The sequence below is a fragment of the Schistocerca gregaria genome, chromosome 2 (genome assembly GCF_023897955.1).
Source record: "Schistocerca gregaria isolate iqSchGreg1 chromosome 2, iqSchGreg1.2, whole genome shotgun sequence".
NCBI classification, from domain to species: Eukaryota; Metazoa; Arthropoda; class Insecta; order Orthoptera; family Acrididae; genus Schistocerca; species Schistocerca gregaria.
The window spans coordinates 467,528,656-467,551,204 of record NC_064921.1 but is presented as its reverse complement, the minus strand read 5'-3'; the positions used below and the strand labels follow the sequence as shown (position 1 = coordinate 467,551,204).

At 41.8% G+C, this 22,549-nt stretch overlaps 1 protein-coding gene across 1 annotated transcript in view; it reads left to right on the top strand.

Moving 5' to 3' along the window:
• The window catches only part of LOC126326240 (uncharacterized), a 37,742-nt gene extending 15,805 nt beyond the window's left edge, over positions 1-21,937 (top strand). Inside the window, exons 3-4 of the mRNA XM_049995623.1 lie at positions 10,737-10,823; positions 21,586-21,937. Coding sequence (XP_049851580.1) covers positions 10,737-10,823; positions 21,586-21,765 — 267 coding nt within the window. The 3' untranslated portion in view covers positions 21,766-21,937. The remainder of the gene's footprint in view (positions 1-10,736; positions 10,824-21,585) is intronic.
• The last annotated feature ends 612 nt before the right edge of the window (positions 21,938-22,549 follow it).

Here is a 22,549-nt window from a genome sequence, read left to right as displayed (position 1 = left end):
CGACTTCTGCGTTTGAGGTTCTTCTTTTTTTTCTTCCTCCCTTTGCGCTCCTGATGGCTGTGTCTGACGTGTGATGGTGACTGGGTAACGCATAATTCCCAGCCCCCGGTTGACAGTTGGGGTTCACACATACCCCTTGGTACATGCCGGGCCCAGGGAGGGGTGATTGCCTGATCTGCTACCTTCACAAACTGCTGATTGGTCTTTCTGTCACATGTTCTGGAGGTGTGAACAATCACCTAAGGCAGGGGGGCCCCTTGTGAAGGGGGCCCCCAGTTGGAAGAAGCACCCAATTGGAGGCACTGGCAACCATGGGGGATTTTCTCACAATGAACCAATCATCTTCACAATCAACGTCCATGAAACATAAACAGAATGACAATAACAATTCAAAGACCCTTCCAGTTGCGCCACGGTTCCTCATGGTGTCTTGTACTGAAGAGTGTCAGTCTTGTAAATCAGTTTATTATTTAGGAAGTTGTTGATGCAATTGCTGGCCCTGTGAAATCCTGCTCTCGTTTACAGATGGCACTACTGATTCTCAAGCACAACTGCTTGCTGCTTCCCTTCTCCATGGCTATCCCGTTCCTGTTGAGGCCCATAGAACTCTGCATTCTTCCCGTGGTGTTATTTACACCAGGCTGCTTGACAGTCTGTCTGAGGCTGAAATCCAAACATACCTCTCTGATCAGGGTGTCATTGCCATCCATCAGGTCATAGAAAAAGGTAGATTCCTCCTTAGTGCCCTAACTTTTGATGGAGTGGTGCTTCCATCCAAGATCAAAGCAGGTTATGAAGTTATCACATTTTGACCTTGAATTCTGACCCCAATGCTCTACTACCAGTGTCAGCATTTCAGCCACACTCGAATGTCTTGTGACATGCAGTAAGATGTGTAACCTGCAGTAGGTTATGCAAGCAAGGGTGATTGTCCATCTCCTCCCCGCTGTCTTAACTGCAATGGCGACCATGCTGTCTCCTCTTGAGATTGTCCCATGTATCTCGATGAAGGGGCTGTCTGGGTAAAAGAGGGTAAAAGAGAAAGTTCATTACATGGTCGCTCGCAAGTTGTTGGCTAGTTGCAAACCCTGTGTTCTACCATCTGGCACTTATAGTACTGTTCTCGCTACGTCTCACTCCATGAAGGACATGGCCACATAGACGTGCAACCTCAGATTCATCTCTGAGGTTGTGAAATTGCCTAGTGTCAAGTTAACATCACCGTGCCCTCGACCACCTGCACAACAAACCATCAAACTCTCACCTCAAGGAGCGAAGTCACCAGCTACACAACCAGCAGGCTGAAAAGGACAGAAGGAGTACTCCCCTGAAGACTTCCTACATCCCTCCAGCCAACCAACACCTGAGCTTCCCTCTGCTAACCAGAAAAGCTCGAAGAAGTCCAACAAAGGCATCGGTTTTCCCCTTCGCTGAGTCGAAGATCCTCTCTGACAATGTCACCTGGCCGGCCTTTGTGTCGTCTGTACGAACCGCCAACTGTTTTTCTGCTGTGTGCCCTGTAGCAGCAAGACTTTGCAGGCTGGCACTGGGCAGCCGCTGAGGTGACACCCCTTATTTTTTCCTCATTATAACTCTTCAAATGGAATGTTCACGACCTTCAGTCCAACAAAGAGGATTTACAGCTGCTCTGCCTTCAAGAAACAAAATTGTGTCCTCACAACTGCTTTGAACTTTTGCATTTCTTCCGGGTCCATTTTGACTTTCCCCATGAGTTCAGCATTCCATCTCACGGGGAAGTCATGCTGCTCATACAGGATGATGATCATAGTAAACCCATGTCCCTGGCTAGCAGTCTTCAAGCTTTCGCAGTTCGCCTTTTCCTTCCTCACCTGATGTTTTCCCTTTGTACCATTTATGTCCCTCCATCATTCGATATTACCAGGGCAGACTTCCTCAAACTTATTGGGCAGCTGCCTCACCCATTCCAGCTGCTCTGTGGCTTTAAAGCACACCTTCCCCTTTAGGATTCTCCCAGAACCCGTCGGAGAAGTGTCCTCTTAGCTGACCTCCTTAATCAACTTAACCTCTTCTGCCTTAAACACAGGAGCACCCACAATCCTTTCTGACTTATCGCACCCATATTCCCATTTGGACCTATCGTTCTGCTATACCCAACCTGTCCATCGTCTCATGTGGTCCATTCTTTCTGACACTACTAGAGTGACCATTTCCCGTGTGCTATCCGTTTGCTGACTACCCCGTCTACGAGCACACCCAAATAGATGGTTACTAAGGCTGACTGGTGGCTTTACTCTTACCTGGCAAAATTCGAAGTGCACAGTTTTTCCAGTTGTGATGACCTGGTGGACTATTTCAGAAACATTATCCTTACTGCTGCAGAACGTTCTATTCCCTGCACTTCTTCTTTACCGCACCGTGTCTGGTCCCTTGGTGGACTGAGGCATGCTGTGGTGCAATTCACACTCGGAGACATGCTCCCACATTTTTAACCATTATCCTATGATGCAAACTGCATTAATTATGAACAGATGTGTACACAGTGTTGTCGCGTTATTTGGAGTAGCAAAAAAGCTAGCTGGATTTCATTCGCTAGTTCTTTTAACAGTTCCAGTCCCTCCTCTGCATGTGGGTCAACCTCTGACGGCTCTCTGGGACCAAGATCCATTCCCCTATTTCCAGCCTGACAGTAGCAAATGATGTCATTGTGGCCCCTATTGTTATCTGATACCTTGGGCTGCCATTTTGCAGAAATTTCGAACTCTTCCCACTAGTACTCTGTTTTACTCCATTGGAAATGAGCCTAGGAGGCTCGGACGATATCCTTCTCTTCTCAGAATCGTGAGTGCTACAATGCCGCCTTTACTATGAGGGGGCTAGATCATGCTCTCACTTCATCCCAAACCTCCACCCCAGGTCCAAACGCTGTCCACATTCACATGCTGCAGCACCTTTCTTTTGTGGGCAACACTTTCTGCTTAACACACACAACTGCATCTGGGAAGAGGGCAGAGGGCTGGGGAAGCTACTGTCATACCCATACCTAAGCTAAGTAGGGACAAACACCTTCATTCTAGCTACTGCCTCATCTCTCTCTCTCTCCAGCTCTGTTTGCAAAGTGATGGAACATATGATTCATGCCCAGCTGGTATGGTGGCTTGAGTCTCTCAATTTCTTCACCGCTGCAGAGTGTGGATTTCAAGCGTGCCATTCTGCAGTTGACTATCTAGTCACTTTGTCCATCCAAGTCATGAGTGGTTTTCCGCGGAAATCCCAGACTGTTTTTCGATTTATAGAAAGCCTAAGACACCTGCTGGAGGACTGGTACCATCTGTACTCTTTACACATGGGGCTTATGTGGCCGCCTGCCCTGGCTGCTTGAGGAATTTTTAGCAGACCGAGTTTTCAAGGCCCATGTGGTTTCTCCCTTACCGGACACCTTTATCCAGGAAAGCAGTGTACCTCATCCGCTTTGCTATCACCACTAACTCTATAATGGTCTGTCTCCCATCAGGCCTCTCCGGCTCTTTTTGTTGATGATTTTGCCATCTATTGCAGTTCTCCACAGACCTGTCGCACTGAGCGACATCTTCAGCGATGTTTCGATTGTCTTTACTGATGGAGCGTCGACAATGGCCTTCGTTTTTCCAATGACAAAACCATTTGTATGAATTTCTGGCCTTACACTTGGTTTCTACCATAATCTTTACATCTTGGGCCTGTTGCCCTTCTATTTGTTGAAACTACAAAATTCCTGGGGCTTGTTCTCGATGGGAAACTCTCATGATCTTCCCATTTGTCTTACCTGGCAGTCCACTGTACATGGTCTCTGTGTTCTACATGTCCTCAGTGGTACTTCCTGGGATCCAGATCTAGCCACCCTCTTCTGTTTGTACTGCTACCTTGTCTGTTTGAAACTAGACTATGGGTGATTTGTTTATGCATCTGCACGTCTGTCCCTCTTACAGTGTCTCAATACTGTCCACCATTCACTGGCGCCTTTTACACTAGACCAGTTGAGAGTCTGTATACAGAAGCTGCCGAATTACTGCTGTCCTAGTGCTGTGACTTTCTCCTCAGCATATATGTATGCAGTTTGTCTGCCATGCATGGCCACTCATCCTATGCCTCCTTCTTTGATGACTCCTTTGCTCACCTGTATGGGGTGCATGCGTCTTCCCCGTTACCTCCTGGAGTTCGCTTTCGGCTATTGCTTCGCCAGTTTAACTTCTCGCTCCCTGCAACTTTTCCAGTGGGTGTGAAACCTTCACCACCTTGGCCTAGTGTGGTAGCCCATTTTCACGTCGTTCTTGATTCACTTCCTGAGGACACTGAACCAGCCTTGCTCTATCACCTTCAGTTTCATGAACTTCTCATGGAACTTCACGACTATACCTTTGTGTACACTGATGGCTCCCAGACAGACCGTGGTGTCGGGTGTGCCTTCGTCATTGGTGTTTTTCAGTACAGCTTCCAGCACACTGCCCCATATGTACAGCAAAACTCTTTGCCCTGTATCAGGCCACTGAGTGCATCCGGCGACACAAGCTTTTCAATTGTGTGATCTGTTCAGACTCGCTCAGCACCCTACAAAGCTTCTGTGTACTGTACAATGCCCATCCCTTAATGCAATAGAGGACTGATGACCTCAGATGCTTAGTGCCATAGTGCTCAGAGCCATTTATAATAAGAAAAAAAGAAGAGCCTTAATGCAACAGATCCAGGAAAACCGTCACTTGCTCACTGTTGATGGAGCCACTGTAATTGGTATGTGGGTTCCTGGTCTTGTCGGTCTGACAGGAAATGACACTGCTCATGCTGCTGCCATAGCTGCAGTCCTCGTGCCCCAGCTCACTAATTCTTATATTCCCTCTGATGATCTCTGTGTTGCCACCTGCCAGGAGGTGGTGTCATGTTGGCATCACCACTGGTCCTCCCTCCAAGGGAATAAGCTCCAGGTAATTAAGCCTCTCCCAACGGCTTGGACGACCCCCTCTTGGTCCTCCCGCCGCGAGGTGGACATTTTAACAAGGTTGCGTATTGGGCGCTGCCTTTTTAGCCATCGTCGTTTAAGTGGCGCTCCCCCACCACTTTGTACACATTGCACTGTCCGCCATTTCCTGACGGAGTGCCCAGTTTTTAATCATTTACATTTCCGCTTGGGACTGCTGTCTGAGTTATTGGCAGTTTTAGCAAATGATGGGCGGGTTGTCGACTGTGGTTCACTTTTCATCCATTGCAGAAATATGGAGAAGGCCATTCAAATTTTAGTTGTGGACCTCCATTTCTCTATGGTGTATTCTATAGACCTTTCTCCATGTCCCTGTTTTTAGCTGTCTTCTCTTATGTCGATTGGGATTGACGTGTAGTTGTTTTATAACTTCCCCCTGTCTTAGTGTTCTATAGTTTTGATATGGGTGCGTATGACCCTAGTTGTTTTTGTGCCCTAAAACAAAACAAAACAAAAACAGACCTAGAAACTGTGCCATTGCCAGGACCATCAGGACTATGACAAATAAAAGGATGAGAAGAGAGAAAGTGAACTGGAACACCACCCAACAAATGAAGATCATTTACGGGACCATCACTGTATGGAGGATGTCAAAGAGTCTCTCTCAGAGAAATTCAGTTTTTCTACGCAGACTACTCATTGCACCCATGAATTTATTCTGAAAGAAATGCATCTACCCCATTCTGAATGAGGTGCCCCCCATTGACAGTGGCCCATACACTTGAAGAATGCACCACTTTGGCCAACATTAGCAGCTACCCCTTTCCCCAACCTAACTCTACCTGCGTGCTACACCACCACCACCACATCTGAAAACCAACCATCCTACTTATCATCCTAGGCAGTGGAACTGCTTTAGCATTGTCACAACTATTGGTCACCTGTAGAGAAAAACAACCTTTTTTTTTCCCTTCACACTGTTTACGACATAAGAGAATTACTTACCATCAACAAACCTGAGGCTATAATTGAGCCAAACTGCCTCCCATATCCACTTTCCTGGAAATATAAGTATACAAATTATACAGTTTTTCCTGTCTAGGGTTCAAAATGCAGTGTAATATTCTGGTGCAATAGTCTATAACTGTTTACTGGCAGGCATAACATAGGAAAGGCAAGATATTCTGAAACAAAGCGTAAGACTACGTTATTAGCAAATCCTGTAATTTATCATAATCTTTTGACTTTTGAGATGTTAACCTGCTTATGCCATTGTTTAATATCAACAGGATTTTAACTTTTGCTATGTATAGGCAGCTGATAGTGCTGTCTGATATCAGTAAAATGATGTTAAGGCTTAGTGTGAAATAATAGATAAAAATAGCACCAAAGTGGTACCTTTGTCACTTCCATGCAGCTGTGGTGAAAAATCTTAACCATATGAAAGGGTAATTGGAGATTATAAATGCTAAATTTTGTTGGTTGCATCTCCCTTCTGTCAATATAGCTGTCTCCTTTGGCAGTCTGCTGTGCCATATACTGGCACTTCTTCAGTATGTACATTTAAGCAAAGTATATTTTATGTTTTAGTAATTGTCTGTTGACATGCTTCATTGAGTACATTTTCCCTGTCATATAATCAGTTGTGATGTGTCCTATAAACATTTATATCTCGGGCACCCTACTGAAACTAAGTGAGAAAAAAATAGTGCTGTTTCACAGTTATTGGCTCATCTGGTCATTTAGGGAAGTTCTGAAAAGCATTAGACACTATACCCAATCACTGACTACTAACAAAGATATAGATACATGAAGTATTGTCATAGATATGTGATTGTCTCAATGAAAATTGACTAGTAGAACCCAGTATGGTATACTGGACACTGAATGTTCTTCAGAAACAAAAGGAGGACTGGATATGTCTGAAGGAAGTGTAATAGTATCTATAATGTCCTCACTATAGGTGAAGAATTTATCAGATAGGTCCAGCAGCACTATAATATTAGTGCTGACAATGCTGTTTTCTGCAGAAAAGGATTGTCGTCTGACAGTCGTAAGGAAATGTAGGAAAATTTGGACAAAATTTTTGCTTGGTACACTGAATGGCAGCTCTATCTAAATATAGATGGATGCAAAATATCACTTATAATAGAGGGAACTCAGTAATATCAGATTATGGGTAAGATCTTGAACAATATTTATGGGCAGTACAAACAGGCATTGTGAAGTGGGGTGATCGCATAACATTTCTATTAAGGAAGGCAAATGGAAACTTGGATTTATTGGAACAGTTGTGGTTTGTTAGTTTAATGTTCCATAGATCACTTTGCATGATAGATCTTACTGATGTGGGATGAGTCATTTTACATCCACATTGCAAATTAATTTGTACATATGGCTACATTCTGGTCATTTCTAAGGTTTTTTTTCCAGAAAGAAAAAAAAATGTATAAAAACGTTGTCAGTTAATAAGTCCTAGCAACCACTTTTTATAGGTTACAGTAATAGAAATTATTGTACAGAATAGGAGTTGGACAGCAGAAAAGTTGTCTGTTTGTTTCCACACTTTACTTTGCTATCAGTCAGACATTTTATATCACTAGGCAAGTGATCAAAAATTGTTGTTGCAGCATTTTGCACCCTTTCTGTCCTAAAGACAACCTTAATGTGGAATAACAAACGTCATTGTTCCTTCTGGTATTGTAATTATGTGCATCATTGTTCTTTTTCAATTGTAGTGCACTATTTATAACAAACTTCATGAAGGAATAAATACACTGTGAAGCAGTAGTCAGAATGCCCAACTCCTTAAACAGAAATCTACAAGATGATCATAGGTGATCATCACATATTCTTATGATACATTTTTGTTCAATGAAGACATTTTTCCTTAAAAATGAGGTACTCCAGAGCATTATTCCATATGTCAACTTACTGATTCGTCTCTACCTAAGATCATCAATGATTCTAAGCACAAATGTGGCTGAACTAAGTTGTTTTATGAGTTCTGAAATGTGCTTTTTCCAGTTTAAATCCTCATCAATATGGATACCTAAGAATTTTGATGTTTCCAAACCAATATATCATTTCCTCGTTGTGTGCTACACTTATCACTTGTGTAATACCCCTAGATGTGCAGAACTGAAAGTTTACCATTTCTTTTGCATGTGTATGTGTAGTACAACTGTAAACGAAATAACATAGAAGATCATGTTTTTATCTTTTTAGAGTATTGTTCCAGTGTTCAGAGTCCTCATAAAGTAGATGTGACAATAGATATCAAATAAATTCATAGAGATACTTATAAGATCAGAGAGATCAGTGTAGTCTAAGAAACTGTGACAAATTATCGGGGAACTTAGAGAAATATTTGGAAGAAAGGCGATGCAGTTTATATGAAAACATGATGGGTAGATTTTAAAAATGTGTAGTCAAAGAAGACTTTAAACTATTTTGCTGCCGCCATCACACACATCCTGCAGGGATCATGAGAACCAAGTAAGAAGTTATAGGTCACACTCTGAGACGCAGAGAGAGTCATTTTTCTCTTACACAATGTGTGATTGGAACAGGACAGAAAGTTATTGAAATTAAATCTCTCTTGCATTTTGTTGACATTTGACAACAAACTGTAAATTTACATACAATTTCAAGGAAACCACTCGCTTATGCATGATGATGCCATCTGGCAACACACACAGCCTAGCTACAGTGAGCTAGGTTGTGTTTAGCATAATTAAAATAGAGAATTATTTATGCCACTAAAATCACATCTAGTTAGTTTTGTAAGGTATGTAACATGATGCTTAGTATTAGCATAGATTATGTTTCCATTTCTCTGCGACAGAATGATTAATAATGAATCAATACTTTTGGATGACAACAAATCTAAGTTATTGAGTTAATCAAAATTTATTCAAAATTGTCGTGTTCAACCTGGATCATAATTTTTGTGTTAGGCCCTGCCTCCCCAGATGTTTCTTTCATTGAAACTAGTTTCCTAAAAAAAAGTCAAGCAATATAGGGTTAATATGAAGACCCTCCTCTATACTTAGTATTGTGGCTTTCCAAATATATATTTAGATTTATCAGATAGGCCTTTTTTATCTGGTTTCATTTTATTTTTGATTCTCTGCTTGATTATGCCTATTTACCTCTCCCAGCTCCCATCATTGCCCAATCCTCATCCCAACCCTTTCTCCAGTTCCCTGCACCCCATTCTCCCCTCCACCTCACCCCACACTTCGCCCACCCCCCTCCTGCCTCCTGTCCCTGCTTAGGCCACCCCCAGAGGATCACAACTCTTTTGTGGGTACATCTGTGGCATGCACAGGTCCCTGAGCTATTGCAGCCTTTCTTGTTCTGGGTTGCTTTATCTTCCCCTTCCTTCTTCCTCCCTGTCCTTAATGCTTTCCCTTCTTCCTTTCCCTCTCTAGGTGTTATTTATGTTCACCCGGCTGTCCTCCTGACTTTCTTTTGTCTTAAGGTTTTGGTTTGCTTGCTTTTCCTCCTCCTTGTTGGCTTTTCTATTTTGGTCCCCCGTAGGGGCTTGACCTCCAGCTCTAAATTTTTAATCTATAGTGTGAACCAGATGCAGAACAACTCCCTTCCTTGTGTATTTGCCATGGGTCTCCCCCTCCTCCTCCCCCTCTCCCTCTCCCAGCTCCTGTTGGAAGAATTCCACTGTCTTATGCCATCTACACATTGGTCATACCAGGCCCCACAGTGTGGCTGTGGTGCCATGCTGGCAGTATCCCATATATTGGTGGAATGTCTCTTTCTTTTAGGCCTTTGTACCAAGTATAGCTTTCCAGATTTCTTGTCTTTATATTAGCAGACAATTCATGGATGCTTGAATTGGACCTGTTTCCTATATGAAAGTAGTGTTCATTTTCAGTTATAATGTTTTGCTTTACTCCTGTTGTTGGGGCAGGGTGGTTGTTTTTGGGGCCTCTCTTCGTGTTTTCTGGGAGTGGTGCTCATGACCACTCCCCCTTGCAAAGAGTGCTCTTATTCCTCTGTTTTTCTGGTTTTTAGATTTGGCCTACCCTTTTGTGTGTGTTTTTGCTTTCTCGCTTCATGGTTTGACCCCTCTGATCAGATCCACCCACTTTTAGCAGAAAGCTTTACCTTACGCTTGTAACTTTTGAATCGCCATTTAGTCCCATAAACACCCCTCCCCCCCTCCAACCAACCAACCAACCAACCAACCAACCTACCTGTTTAGGCCACCCACTTGTCCCTGTTTAGGCTGACACCCCCACCCCACTCCCTCCAACCCCCACCTCCCACAATAAGACAGTTAGGCATAGAGACGGTGGCTTAAATAGGGATGGGTCGCTAATTAGGCCACCCGATCTATGTCTCTCTGTCTTATTGTTTGACAGTGGAAAATCCAGGGACAGTCTTTTTGCTGTGCCTATCTGTGACACAGCAGCTCTGCTATATGGTGAATAGTAACTATCTTTCTGTTTATTTGTCATGCGGCACAATGTGTTCTTTAATACAGGCAAAAAGTAACCTGGCAGCTACATAGGTCGTCACATGTGTCACTGACTAGTTGATGCTATTGAGCATAAAAAAGTGCTTGTCATGCTGTTCCTCATCCTTTAGTCAGGATGCGTATTTTGTAAGGCATTGGTATATACTTGAAAACTTATCCACTGTTAAAGTAATACTCATGTTTCACATCAACATCTACTTGACTACTTACATTGTGTGATGCCTCTTGGATACCCCGAGAAAAATATATTTAGTTTCGCAACTGTCAACCATATGTTTTATTCATAATTCCATTAAATTGTAGGCACAGAAGGCAAATAACACGATAGCTGCTGTGGAGTGGAGATTGGCAGAAATTGCAAGACCGCGTCTTGGCATGTGTGATGTAAATGTAAGTATACCTCAATATATAACAAGTGCAGTCTTCTGTGCTGATGATTAGTGTTATTTAGTGCATTAAATCTTAATCTTAAGCTTACTGTTTCACTGATTAATTGTATTGTGAATGCAGATCCCCATGTAGTGCTCTTTGTTACGAATTTCAAAATTGGAATAATAGAGAATTATTGTGCAGGTGGTTTGATGAACCCTCTGCAAGGCACTTAAGTGTGACTTGGGGAGTATCCATGTAGATTTAGATGTAGATGGTAATGTTTGGTATGTAGTTAGGATGAGCCACCTTAAGTCTGCAAACATAATTTTTTTGTAATATTTATATTGAGCTCTAAGCCAAATGGATTGTGATAAGGTCATGGTTGTTTTTCCTGTACAGGGAATCTACTTATGATATTTTGGATATTGATTTGGTGTGTGCTGGATTATACAGCATTTATATATGTAGTGTGATACCAAATCATTATCTCTTCTCTACACGGAAACTTTAGGTGCACTATATGCAGTCAGTTCTACTTTCTGGGATCTGTCGTACCTGTTCTCTTACAATCCTCCACTTATCACAATACAAAGTTCTGTTAGCCTTTCAGTGACCAAACCACAATCATCTGCTTACACTACGAAAAAAGTTATATTCACTTTTCAATGACAGCACCATATTGTATTTATGTAACTGATTTATTTTACACTTTTGCCTAAAATATTTGATTGATGTTTGGTTGTTGTTGTTGTCTTCAGTCCTGAGACTGGTTTGATGCAGCTTTCCATGCTACTCTATCCTGTGCAAGCTTCTTCATCTCCCAGTACCTACTGCAACCTACATCCTTCTGAATCTGCTTAGTGTATTCATTTCTTGGTCTCCCTCTACGATTTTTACCCTCCATGCGCCCTCCAATGCTAAATTTGTGATCCCTTGATGCCTCAAAACACGTCCTACTAACCGATCCCTTCTTCTAGTCAAGTTCTGCCACAAACTTCTCTTCTCCCCAATCCTGTTCAATACCTCCTCATTAGTTACATGATCTATCCACCTTATCTTCAGCATTCTTCTGTAGCACCACATTTCGAAAGCTTCTATTCTCTTCTTGTCCAAACTAGTTATCGTCCATGATTCACTTCCACACATGGCTACACTCCAAACAAATACTTTCAGAAACGACTTCCTGATACATAAATCTATATTCGATGTTAATAAATTTCTCATCTTCAGAAACGCTTTCCTGGCCATTGCCAGGATGTTTGGTAGTTACAAAAATGTTAAATTCATAGTGTTGCAAAATCATGAAGAACCTAGACTAGAAGCTACTTGGACACTGGTGCAACTTGGGCAGAGCTGCAGAAACAGGTTTTGAATGTACCTGTAAGTAGAAGATGTTACTCAATGAAATGTCAATATTATGCTACTCACCATATAGTGGAGATGAGGGTCACAGATAGGCACAACAAAAAGACTACTAAACATGTAAACTTTTGCAGCTAGAAGGCTTTCTTCAGAAATAGACGACACATTCACACAAATACAGCTCACATGCACACGACCAGTGTCTCTGGCTGCCGGGCCAGACTGCAAGCGATTGCACATGATAGAAGAGGCAGTCTGGGTTGTGGGAGTTAGGAATATGCTGGGGCAGGGATGGAAGGGGGGGGGGGGGGAGAGCAGGGTATGGGTGGCGGATGGTAAAGTGCTGTTCATGGGAGCATATAGGGATGAGGTAGAGAGAGGGTAGGGCAGTTAGGTGCAGTCAGGAAGTTAGATGGAGAGCAGGGAAGGAGAGTGGAGCTGAGCTGAGAGCTGAGCTTGTGACTGGTTTCACAGGTAACTGTGGCGTTGATAGGGTAGGTGACAGACTGCGTAGATGGTGGTGGGAGGATGTATGGGACAGGTGTTGCATCTAGGTCTATTACAGGGATAGGAGACATGAGGCCAGATGTTCAGAGCATGGGTTGTTGTGTAGGAATAGACAAGGATATTGTGTAGTTTTGGTGGGTGATGGAATACTACTGTGGCTGGGGTGGGGAGGTTAGTGGGTTGGATATTTCTCATTTAAGGGCACGGCAAGAGGTAGTCAAAACCCTAGTGAAGAATGTGGTTCAGATGCTCCATTCCTGGATGGTACTGAGTCAAGTGGGGAATGCTCCTCTGTGGCTGAAAGGTGGGATTCGGAAAGTGGTGGGTGACCAGACAAATAAGGCATGGGAGATAAGTTTCTGTACGAGGTTGGGAGCATAATTACAGTCTGTGTAGGCCTCAGTGAGGTCCTTTATATATTTGGAGGAGGATTGCTTATCACTACAGATGGAATGGCCATAGGTGGATGGGCTGTATGAAGGGACTTCTTGGTATGGAATGATAGGCAGCTATTGATGTGGAAATGTTGCTTGTGGTTTGGTAGGTTTGATATCAGTGGAGGTACTGATGTAGCATCTTTGAGGTGGAGATCAACATCAAGTAAGGTGGCTTGTTGGGTTGAGGAGGATTAGGTGTAGTGAATGGGTAAGAAGGTGGTGAGGTTCTGGAGGATTGTGGATGGTGTGTCCTCACTCTTAATCCAGGTCACAAAGAAATCATCCGTAAATCTGAACCAGGCGTGGGGTTTGGTGGTGTTGGTGGTTTGAAAGCATTCCTTTAGATGGCCCATGAATAGATTGGCAAAGGATGGTGCCATGTGGAGGCCCCTTGCTGTACCCTGGATTTGTTTTTAGGTGATGCCTTCAAAGGAAAAGTAATTTGGGTAAGGATATAGTTCGTCATGGTGACAAGTAAGGAGGCTGTAGATTTGGAATCAATTGGGTGTTGAGAAAAGTAATGTTCAATAGTAGCTAGGCCGTGGGTATTAGGGACATTAGTGAAAGGCAGGTGGCATCAACAGTGACGATCAGGGCACCGTGTGGTAAAGGAGCAGAAACTTTGGAGAGTCGGTGGAGGAATGGTTGGTATCTTTTTATAGAGGAGGGTAGATAGCAGCTAATAGGCTTAAGGTGTTGATCTACGAGAGCAGATATTCTCTGAATGAGGCACTGTAACCGGCCTAAATGGCATGTCCTAAGTGGTTGTGTTTATGGACTTGAGGGAGCATGTAGAGGGTAGGAGTGCAGGGAGTGGTTAGGGTGAGAGGGGTGGGAGGGCGGGGAGACAGAGACAGAGAGAGAGACTGACTCTTAACTCTTGGGAGAAGTTCTGGGTTGTCCCTAAGGACTTGAAGAGATACTGGAGGTCCTGCTGGATTTCTGGATGGGGTCACTGTGGTGGAGTTGAAGTGGATGAATCTGACAGCTAGCAGACATTATCATTCAGAATATTCAAAACAATGTAAAGTTCTCTTTGTACAAGCACCATATCAGTTTATCACTCTGTGGGGATAGTACTGACCCATACCAGTTGTCACCATTTAATAAATGAAACCTACAAATTCCTATTATACAAGAAAATAAATTATACTGCAATAACATTACTCTAGAAACATATTATTGGATTGACACAATCAGTAAATTAATAAATCATTAAAGTTTTAGTGGAGTCACAAGACCATGCCCCACAGGATTTCCAAATTACATTTTACTTTTACTGTTATTACAAATGTCTACTTATGTAAGCACTGATTCAATATTTTTCACTCGTTCATGAATGAAATGAGACAAGATTTTGTAACAACTGGCATTGATATTGTGGTGGTTTATTTCACAACATTACATGGAGTTACAGGATTTTGTAGCTTGAAGATTTCCCAACCATTCTCATGTCAGTAAAATAGCATTGTTTGAATATTTACGTACTTAGCACATCCAGCTTTGCTTAAAAGACTTGCATTAATACCCCAAATTTATTACTAGCCTGGCCAAGAACTACATTGACATATCTACCAAAGTATCCCCCCCCCCCCCCCCCCCCCCCACTCCTGCAGGTCCGGCAGCTAGAATAGGCCCTGGGTATCCCTGCTTGTTACAAGAGGTGACTAAAAGGAGTCTCACACTTTTTGGTCCTATAAGTTCAGGTCCCATTTCGTGGTTTGACCTGCCACTTTCCAAATTCTACAGAAGTGTGGGCCGTAGGGGGAAGGACGCCTTATGTGGTGCACAAGTTATCCATAGGGCCCTTAGATTCAATCTTCTGAAACTCTTGTCATGACTTTGCATCTTCACCTGCAATTCAACTATTTTAGCAAGGACACTTTCTGGGGTATGTCATCTTCTTCTGTTGTCTCCTGTCCTCTTTTGCCCCCCATGACAGCATTGAATTTCTCTGCACTCAGTATCCAGCATGGTAGCCAGTCTGTTGTGGTGGGGCCGTTATGTGCCCCTTTGGTGGTAGCCCCCTGACAACACAGGGATCTCAGTGCTGATGCCTGAGCTGTAAACTCCCCATATATGCCAAGGAGTAGATACTTGTCTTCCTGGAGCATCATGCCAGGTGGCCTTTGCTGTAGCTGGGTTGTGCCTGTCGGAGAGCCCGTGATCGGAGTGGGTGGCATCAGGGTGGATGACCTGCAATGAAGCGGACTAAATCATCTCTTGCTGGTGACTGTACGGTGCCAGCAGTCTCCAAGAAGGGCGAGATCGAGAACAATTCTGACAGATATGACTCTAAATCATTTCCCTCCTTTGCTACACCATGGGAGGAACATAGGGCTACGGAAAGTAGAGAGCCATATTCGCCTCTGTATTTATTCTGTAGCAGAATGGCGGGGGACTCCTTTCTACCTATGAATCCTCAGTTTCATGTTGAACATCTTGAGAATAAGTTTGGGGAAGTGACAGCACTGTTCAAGATAAGTGGTGCAGTCTTGATTCAGACAACATCCCCATCCAATCCTGGGTTCAAATGCATGTAGAATTGTAGGGGAAGGTGAGGTAAAGTGGCCACACTAAGGGAAATTGAATTTTCACTAAACCATGGTTATGTACATAATATTTCACTTGCACAGTTTGAATTTACGGATTAGAAGGTATTGAACCAAATATTCTTCAGTTAAAAAGAAAATAATATAAAGGAACTCTAATGCATTTTTGTGGAGGTTTACATAGTGATCACTTTCCCTTCATAAGAAGAGAATGCAACCAGTGCCATTGCAATAGTATCCCATGTTTGTTGTTCTGATTTCCAGACATATGTCTAGGCATCTTGGTGGTCTGGTATCTGAAACAATATCAGATGGCTGCAGCACACAATTTTTAATCAGATTGTTTATTAGATCAAATATAACTGAAGAGAGATGGTTTTAAATAACATAAATAAATTAATTCAAAGTTGTTACAAAGGGATGAAAACTAGCTTTGTGTGTAAAACAGATTTAGAAACCAGTCTGATCTGTAGTATTGTGGAAGGTGTGGAAATAACAGACTCTTATTGGAGTGAACACCTCGGGCCCTTTTCCTGGCTAGGAGTGTAGCCCCTTTTGCCTATCAGATACCAGTCCCTTTTGCCTATCAGATGCCACCTCAGCATTAGTATTTCACAGATGAAACTATCAAACAGAAAGAAATGACAAGGAACAAAATTTGTAGGCCAAAAGATGGTGTTTAAACATTGATATTGTAAAAAAAAAAAAAAGTGTTTCTCTAAGTATAGGTGAGCTAAGAATAATATTACAGAGGACCAGTACAAGAGTCTTTAGTCATAGTGATAGTCGTGTGTAACACAGTGGTGAGGATATGTTAGATGCTCAAAAGCATTACTAAAATATTACTGCCAAGTAAAGCATTATCTTCCGAAAATTGCGGATAGCCAGGTGAACCAGGCAATATTTGCTGACACGAGCTTACCCCACAGAGTCAGCACGGCAGCAGCAGCTCACACAGTAGTTGCTATGTCATGAACGATTGTCACCTGTAACACTGCAAACACAGCAGCTCTGCTAATAGATTTCCACAACATTCTATTGCATGTCAGAGACAATGGCCAAGAAAGATGCCCATCAGTTCTGCAGTGTGTAGTTGTAGTCATGAAGAATCATGTCATGGCCTCTCTGCAAAAGAATGGTCCATGACGCTGGAGTCTGATAATAGCTGCAGTCAGCGTGGCAACAATTACTGAACTTCCCAGGAACGATGGTGGTTGATCAGCTTGACAGAAACCATCAGGGGCATGACGCTGGAAGGCACCAAAGTCTTCCCATCAGTGAAGGTCAGGATGAGGCAGCAGCAGAGCCATTCAGATCTGGTTGGCAGAGGCATCTTAGGTTGTAGTCATCCAAGTAGACACACGTTCCATCTCACAATTGATTGGCTGCGATACTGAGGATCTAATTGTACAAGTCCAGGAATTTGTACCTGTCGGGCAACACCAATGAAGATATTTATTTTTGCAGCAACAGTATGCTGTAAAGCCATTATTGTATCCAGTTATTGTTGCTTCATTGTGCGTGGTCACCAGAATGATGTAACACTCTCTTCACAGTGAGGTCATTCTGCTACATTGGCATCTTGGTCACCCAGCTTGGGTGATGTGTGTCAATTGACTCGACAGTGTGCCCAGACTATATACAATATCGGCTGTTCTTCTGCAGTAGCGTTCCAATGGAGGTATTGTACACTTGCCTTCCTTGACTTCCACTCTGGCTGACACGCTCTCCAGGTAGAAGACCAACAAGTTATAATGCTTTTTCCTGGTTTGTGCACCTTCCTTTTACCAAATTCATTTAACCTCAGTGCCCATCTTGTTAACCTACTGGTAGGACCTTTGAAACCTAATTACCACTTTAATACATTGTGATCCATCACTACTTTCAAACTTTCGATCTTTCAAATAACAATCGAAGTAAGAATTGCCATAGGTAGCTGCTAACATTTTCTTCTTTGTAGTGGAATACCGTATTTACTCGAATCTAAGCCGCTCTTGAAAAATGAGACTCAAAATCTGAAAAATGAGACTCAAAATCAAGGGAAAAAAAAAATTTCCCAAATCTAAGCCGCACCTGAAATTTGAGACTCGAAATTCAAGGGCAGAGAGAAGTTTTAGGCCGCATCTCCAAATCAAAACAAAGTTTGTACATTGAAATATGATACACAATTTAGGTCGAATGAATGACGATACAGCTACAGTAGTTTGGTTCGAGTCGTAACCTTAGCAGTTAAGCTTTACCAGGTAGCCATTGCTATGCGTCAGGCACTCCGTCCGTATTTGTACGGTTACCATTCCTTTTTCAATTGCTTCGTCTGGTTTGAATTGATTGCTTACTTTTCTTTGATCTGATAATCACCGTTTTCTTTGTTATAGGTGTTTACGTCACTCTAAGCTGAAAATGCATTACTGTACTGTGTGATGCATTGTTTGTCTCTTTCTGATAGTGCGTGTTTACGGTCTGTTGCGGCTTGGCTTGCTTTTGTGCGCGCTACCGCCACTTACAATTAAAAGAGCGAGAGAGGAATCGTCTCATTAGCGAAACAATGACAAGAGACTGAAATTTGTTGTTACTTACACTGCTGCTTTCTTTGATAATGATCAACAAGAACCAAATAATATACTGCGTATCATAGATGATGTTCTGAACGAGAGTTTAGCGAAAATTTTTCTTCGTTTGAAAATCTTTGCAGGCGCCTCTAGTATATTACATTCTGCGCAGAAATTAGTCATCTTAGATTTAAAAATCTAGTCAGTTGCTGTGCTTCATTTCTGACTGTATCACTATTAGGCATAAGAATAATACAAATATAAACATGATATGATTTGTATATTCTTCCGCGTTTGCTGTTGTCTCGCTCTAGTTTCGTAGTTTATTAGGCAGACAGGATTTAAATGAGATAGCAGCAAACACATAACAACACATGGCAAAATGTTTATATTCATATTATTCTTATGGTGAAGAGAATACTGCATGTGATTCACAATTTATAGAAGTTCCTACTAGCAACCATCTCTTCTCACGTGTAGGAAAAAATTCAGAACGTAGAGTTGGCCATATTGACAAACATCCCAAACAGTCTTGCCAGTCGGATTTTCGTAGTACATTGAAATGCTGCTACATTCGAAGATGAACAATACGAAATTTGTATTTACTTCGTTGGATAATGTATGAAAATGCAGTGGTCGAAACTCAGGGAGGAGAAAAAAAAGCTCGTCTTCCGCCTCTTTTTTTTTTTTTTTTTTTTTTTTTTTTTTTTTTTTTTTTTTTTTTTTTTACTGGCGCTGAGGATTTGGTGCCAGTATTTATCATTGTGCCTACAAAGCATGCCTGTGCAACGCTACATATATTCGACGGCATAAGTTAGTTGTGGCGGCACCCACCAACATTTTTCAGAACTTCCGCTTGCTTTGCACTCGATTCTGAGCCGCAGGCGGTTTTTTGGATTACAAAAACTGGAAAAAAAGTGCGGCATAGATTCGAGTAAATATGGTAATTTCTCTTTGTTTCGTTCAGTTGTCTGGATGTGTATGCTACTGGACATTTCTTTTTATTGATACTCTGGCTGAGAATGCATCCCATTGTCACAGTGCTTGCATCACAGGTCAAAATGAATTCCTTTTCAAAGTTGGGAAATAGTAAAACTGAATCCGATGACAGTGCCTGTTTCAAGGTGTCAGACAGTCAGTAGGCCATTCAGATTTTGCTCCTTTTCTTAATAAATGCTTCAAAGGCATGGCTATCTGGACAAAATTCATTACAAATTTTTCTATAATGGTTACAAAGCCCTACCATGGTGGTGGATCAGCTCACCAGGGAACAACAGTGAGGCCTGCAGCGGCGTAACGTTGGAAGGCACCAAAGTCTCCATCAGTGAAGGTCAGGATGAGGTTGCAGCTGAGCCCATCAGCTATAGTTGGTGGTGACATTATAGGCAGTAATCGTTTCAGTAGGCTGTGGGTAGAGCATCACAGTGCCCACCTCGGAAATGGTTAGCTGCAAAACTGAGGTTCTAGCTGTACAAGTTAGGATATTTGTACTTGGGCTATGCCACTGTCATTACCCTTCAGCACGGATGATAGAATGTGCCCCAGTTTTCTGAGCTTGTCAGCACTGTGCCTTGTGCTGCAGTGTCACAACTCTTTCTTTCAGGCCTTCAGCCTATTTATTTCTACAGTGTCATTGTTCTGTAAAGCCATTATTGCATCAGACGTAGGCATTGTTGCTTCATCGTGCATGGTCACTAGAATGACGTTATGCTCTCTTCTCAGTGAGATTGTTCATTCTGATGCATCGGCATCTTGGTCGTGCAGCTCAGGTGGAATGCAGGCAATTGACTTGGTGCTGTGCCCATACTACGTGCAATATTGTTTGTTCTTCCAGGTTAATATTGGTTGTTCTTCCAAGTTAGCTTTTTCATGTACGCGTTGTGCATTTGCCTGTCTTGACTTCCTCTCTGGCTCTGGCTCTGGCACTGTACAGGGAAAATGTTAACAAATTTTAATATCTACCTGGAATATTATTCTAGAATGCAACAATATTAATGACTTCCCATACATCAAGCAACTGAAAATCAGAAAAGTTTTATCTCAAAAATTATGGAACAACCATATTCTATCAAACTCACTGACAACTAGGATAGTGTGTATTAGTAGTAGTTTGACCAATTCTGGGCAGGCAGCAGCACTGTTCAGGGCAACTTTTCACACCATGACCACCTCACTCAACCTTACTCAATAATTTTTAAAGTGCAATATCTTGAGAAGCAATAAATATGTTTCTGCATTTTTTCTCTTTACTTAAAAGGCCACTCTAGTAACCTTTATCTACTTTTTCTGGACAAATTAAAGTTTTATATTGTAAGCTAGTGCCTGTGTTATTTCCTTTTATCTTTGTATCATTCTGCTAATGATTGAGAAGTAGATTTTTCATATCTTTATTATGCTGAAGTAAGGTCAAGGTTTGTAATGAACAAATAGCTCTCAGCACAATGGATTAATAAAGATACTCCTACTGTATTCTTTACAACACAGGATACACGATGCAAACACCCCAATGAAGCTGTTTGTTTCAGGTTTCAGATGCTACCATTTTCCTTTTTTTATTTATACATCTGACACTTTACTAACCAAATTACCTCCTCATTGATACTACTGTTGGCTGTAAGAATGGGCTCTCACCTCTGAACCACTACTGAAAAAAGAAAAGGAAATCAATGTCATTTAGATTATATAAGTAAGAGCTGGCTTAAATATCGGTGGATCAATGTGCTGCAATTGTTATCATATATTAATTTATTTTGGTCACCTAATAAGGATGAAAAGAGTAAAAACTACATTTCGTAGAAAGGGTGGGCAGGAGGCTGGTTGACACTAAGTAAGAATTGTGTTATTTTTTCATGTTTCCATAGACACATAAGAAAATGAAGTTAAATTCTGTATTCTAATTGATGTATGGAATTGTTTTAACTTACCTCTATTTGCTTCAGTAAATTTAGAATTGGTCAATGAGCGCTGAATGGCATCAGACAGAAGGCTGCTTTGCCCCCCCCCCCCCCCCCCCCCACACACACACACACACACACAGAAACTAACCCGGAGGAGTGAAAACATGACATGGTGGTAATAAAGAACTTTGTCTAGAAACAGACTTTGTACTTGCTATTTGCCTCCGGAAGCTAGATGTGAATTATCTGCACTTTACATTGATGCTTGCTAGTGTTACACTCAGTGAAGAAAGCTCAAATTAGAAGAGATGGACACACATGATTTTTTAAAATTTGAATATGGTGCTAATAGTCTAGTTTTTATGTCTCATTACATATGTTTTATTTTTTTACTTATTTTCATGTTTTAATTTTTGTTGTTTTCTGTTTTTTAAGTACATTTCTATTAAAAGCCATTCTTGTTTTGTAATCCACAGGTGAGAACATTTGCTGAAATATCTCAACTGAAAAAAGAGAGAACTGATTTAGCTACACGTAAACACAACTTAGATGTTGCGCAAAATAAGATCCAAGACAGTGTTTTAGCTATCAGTCAGAAAGTAAGGAGAAAAGTTCTTGATATTGAAAGAATAGTGGGCATTAAGAAGAATGAATAGTGAAGACATTGTTGCTGCCCTCACATTGTCAACAAACTGTTCCTTTTGCGAAGAGTGCTGTAAATGACTACTTCATTCAGTGTTACTGCTGCTGCTGCCACTGTAGTCATAAGTGCCATACATGCAACTCTTTGTATTCGAATAAATATTATATACGATGGTCTTTTAAAAAATGGTTTTTTGTGCGTTACAAAAGCAGCCTCCTCCTTAAATGATATTTAGGATCCAAATCTAAGTACTAAGTATCCATGGAAAACAAAATGGATATTAATCCAGTTGTCTTTACCTCTGCACTATTTCACGTGTTTCATTAATTTCACTGTAACTTAACATAGGTACAGTCTTTTAAGAAATCCATCCATTTTGTAATTTCTCCTGTTAGGCAAGCTGATGTGATGGTAAAACGCCCTACGCACAATTGTTTGTATAAATTGAAATGCCAGGAAAGAGGCATGCAAATTAAGTGAACTTGCAGAACTTCCAATTAGTGTACGGCATGTAAATGACAAGTATAACAGCAAAAACACTTGTTGAGGGGGAGGGAGGATCACTCTTTGAATAACCAATGCAGTATAACAATGGACAATGGAGCAGTGTTGTGTGGCACTGTGCTCTCTTACTCCCTCCTTTTCTCTTCCTGACCCGTTTTGCGTTCTTTCCATTTCCAGCATCATGAACAATGTGTAAATTCATTCCTTACGCAGGATCCCTTGGTGTTAAGTCAAAGCTATATCTGGGCGTAATAGGCTTGTTAGTAGACTAAGCACACTAACTGGTATTTACC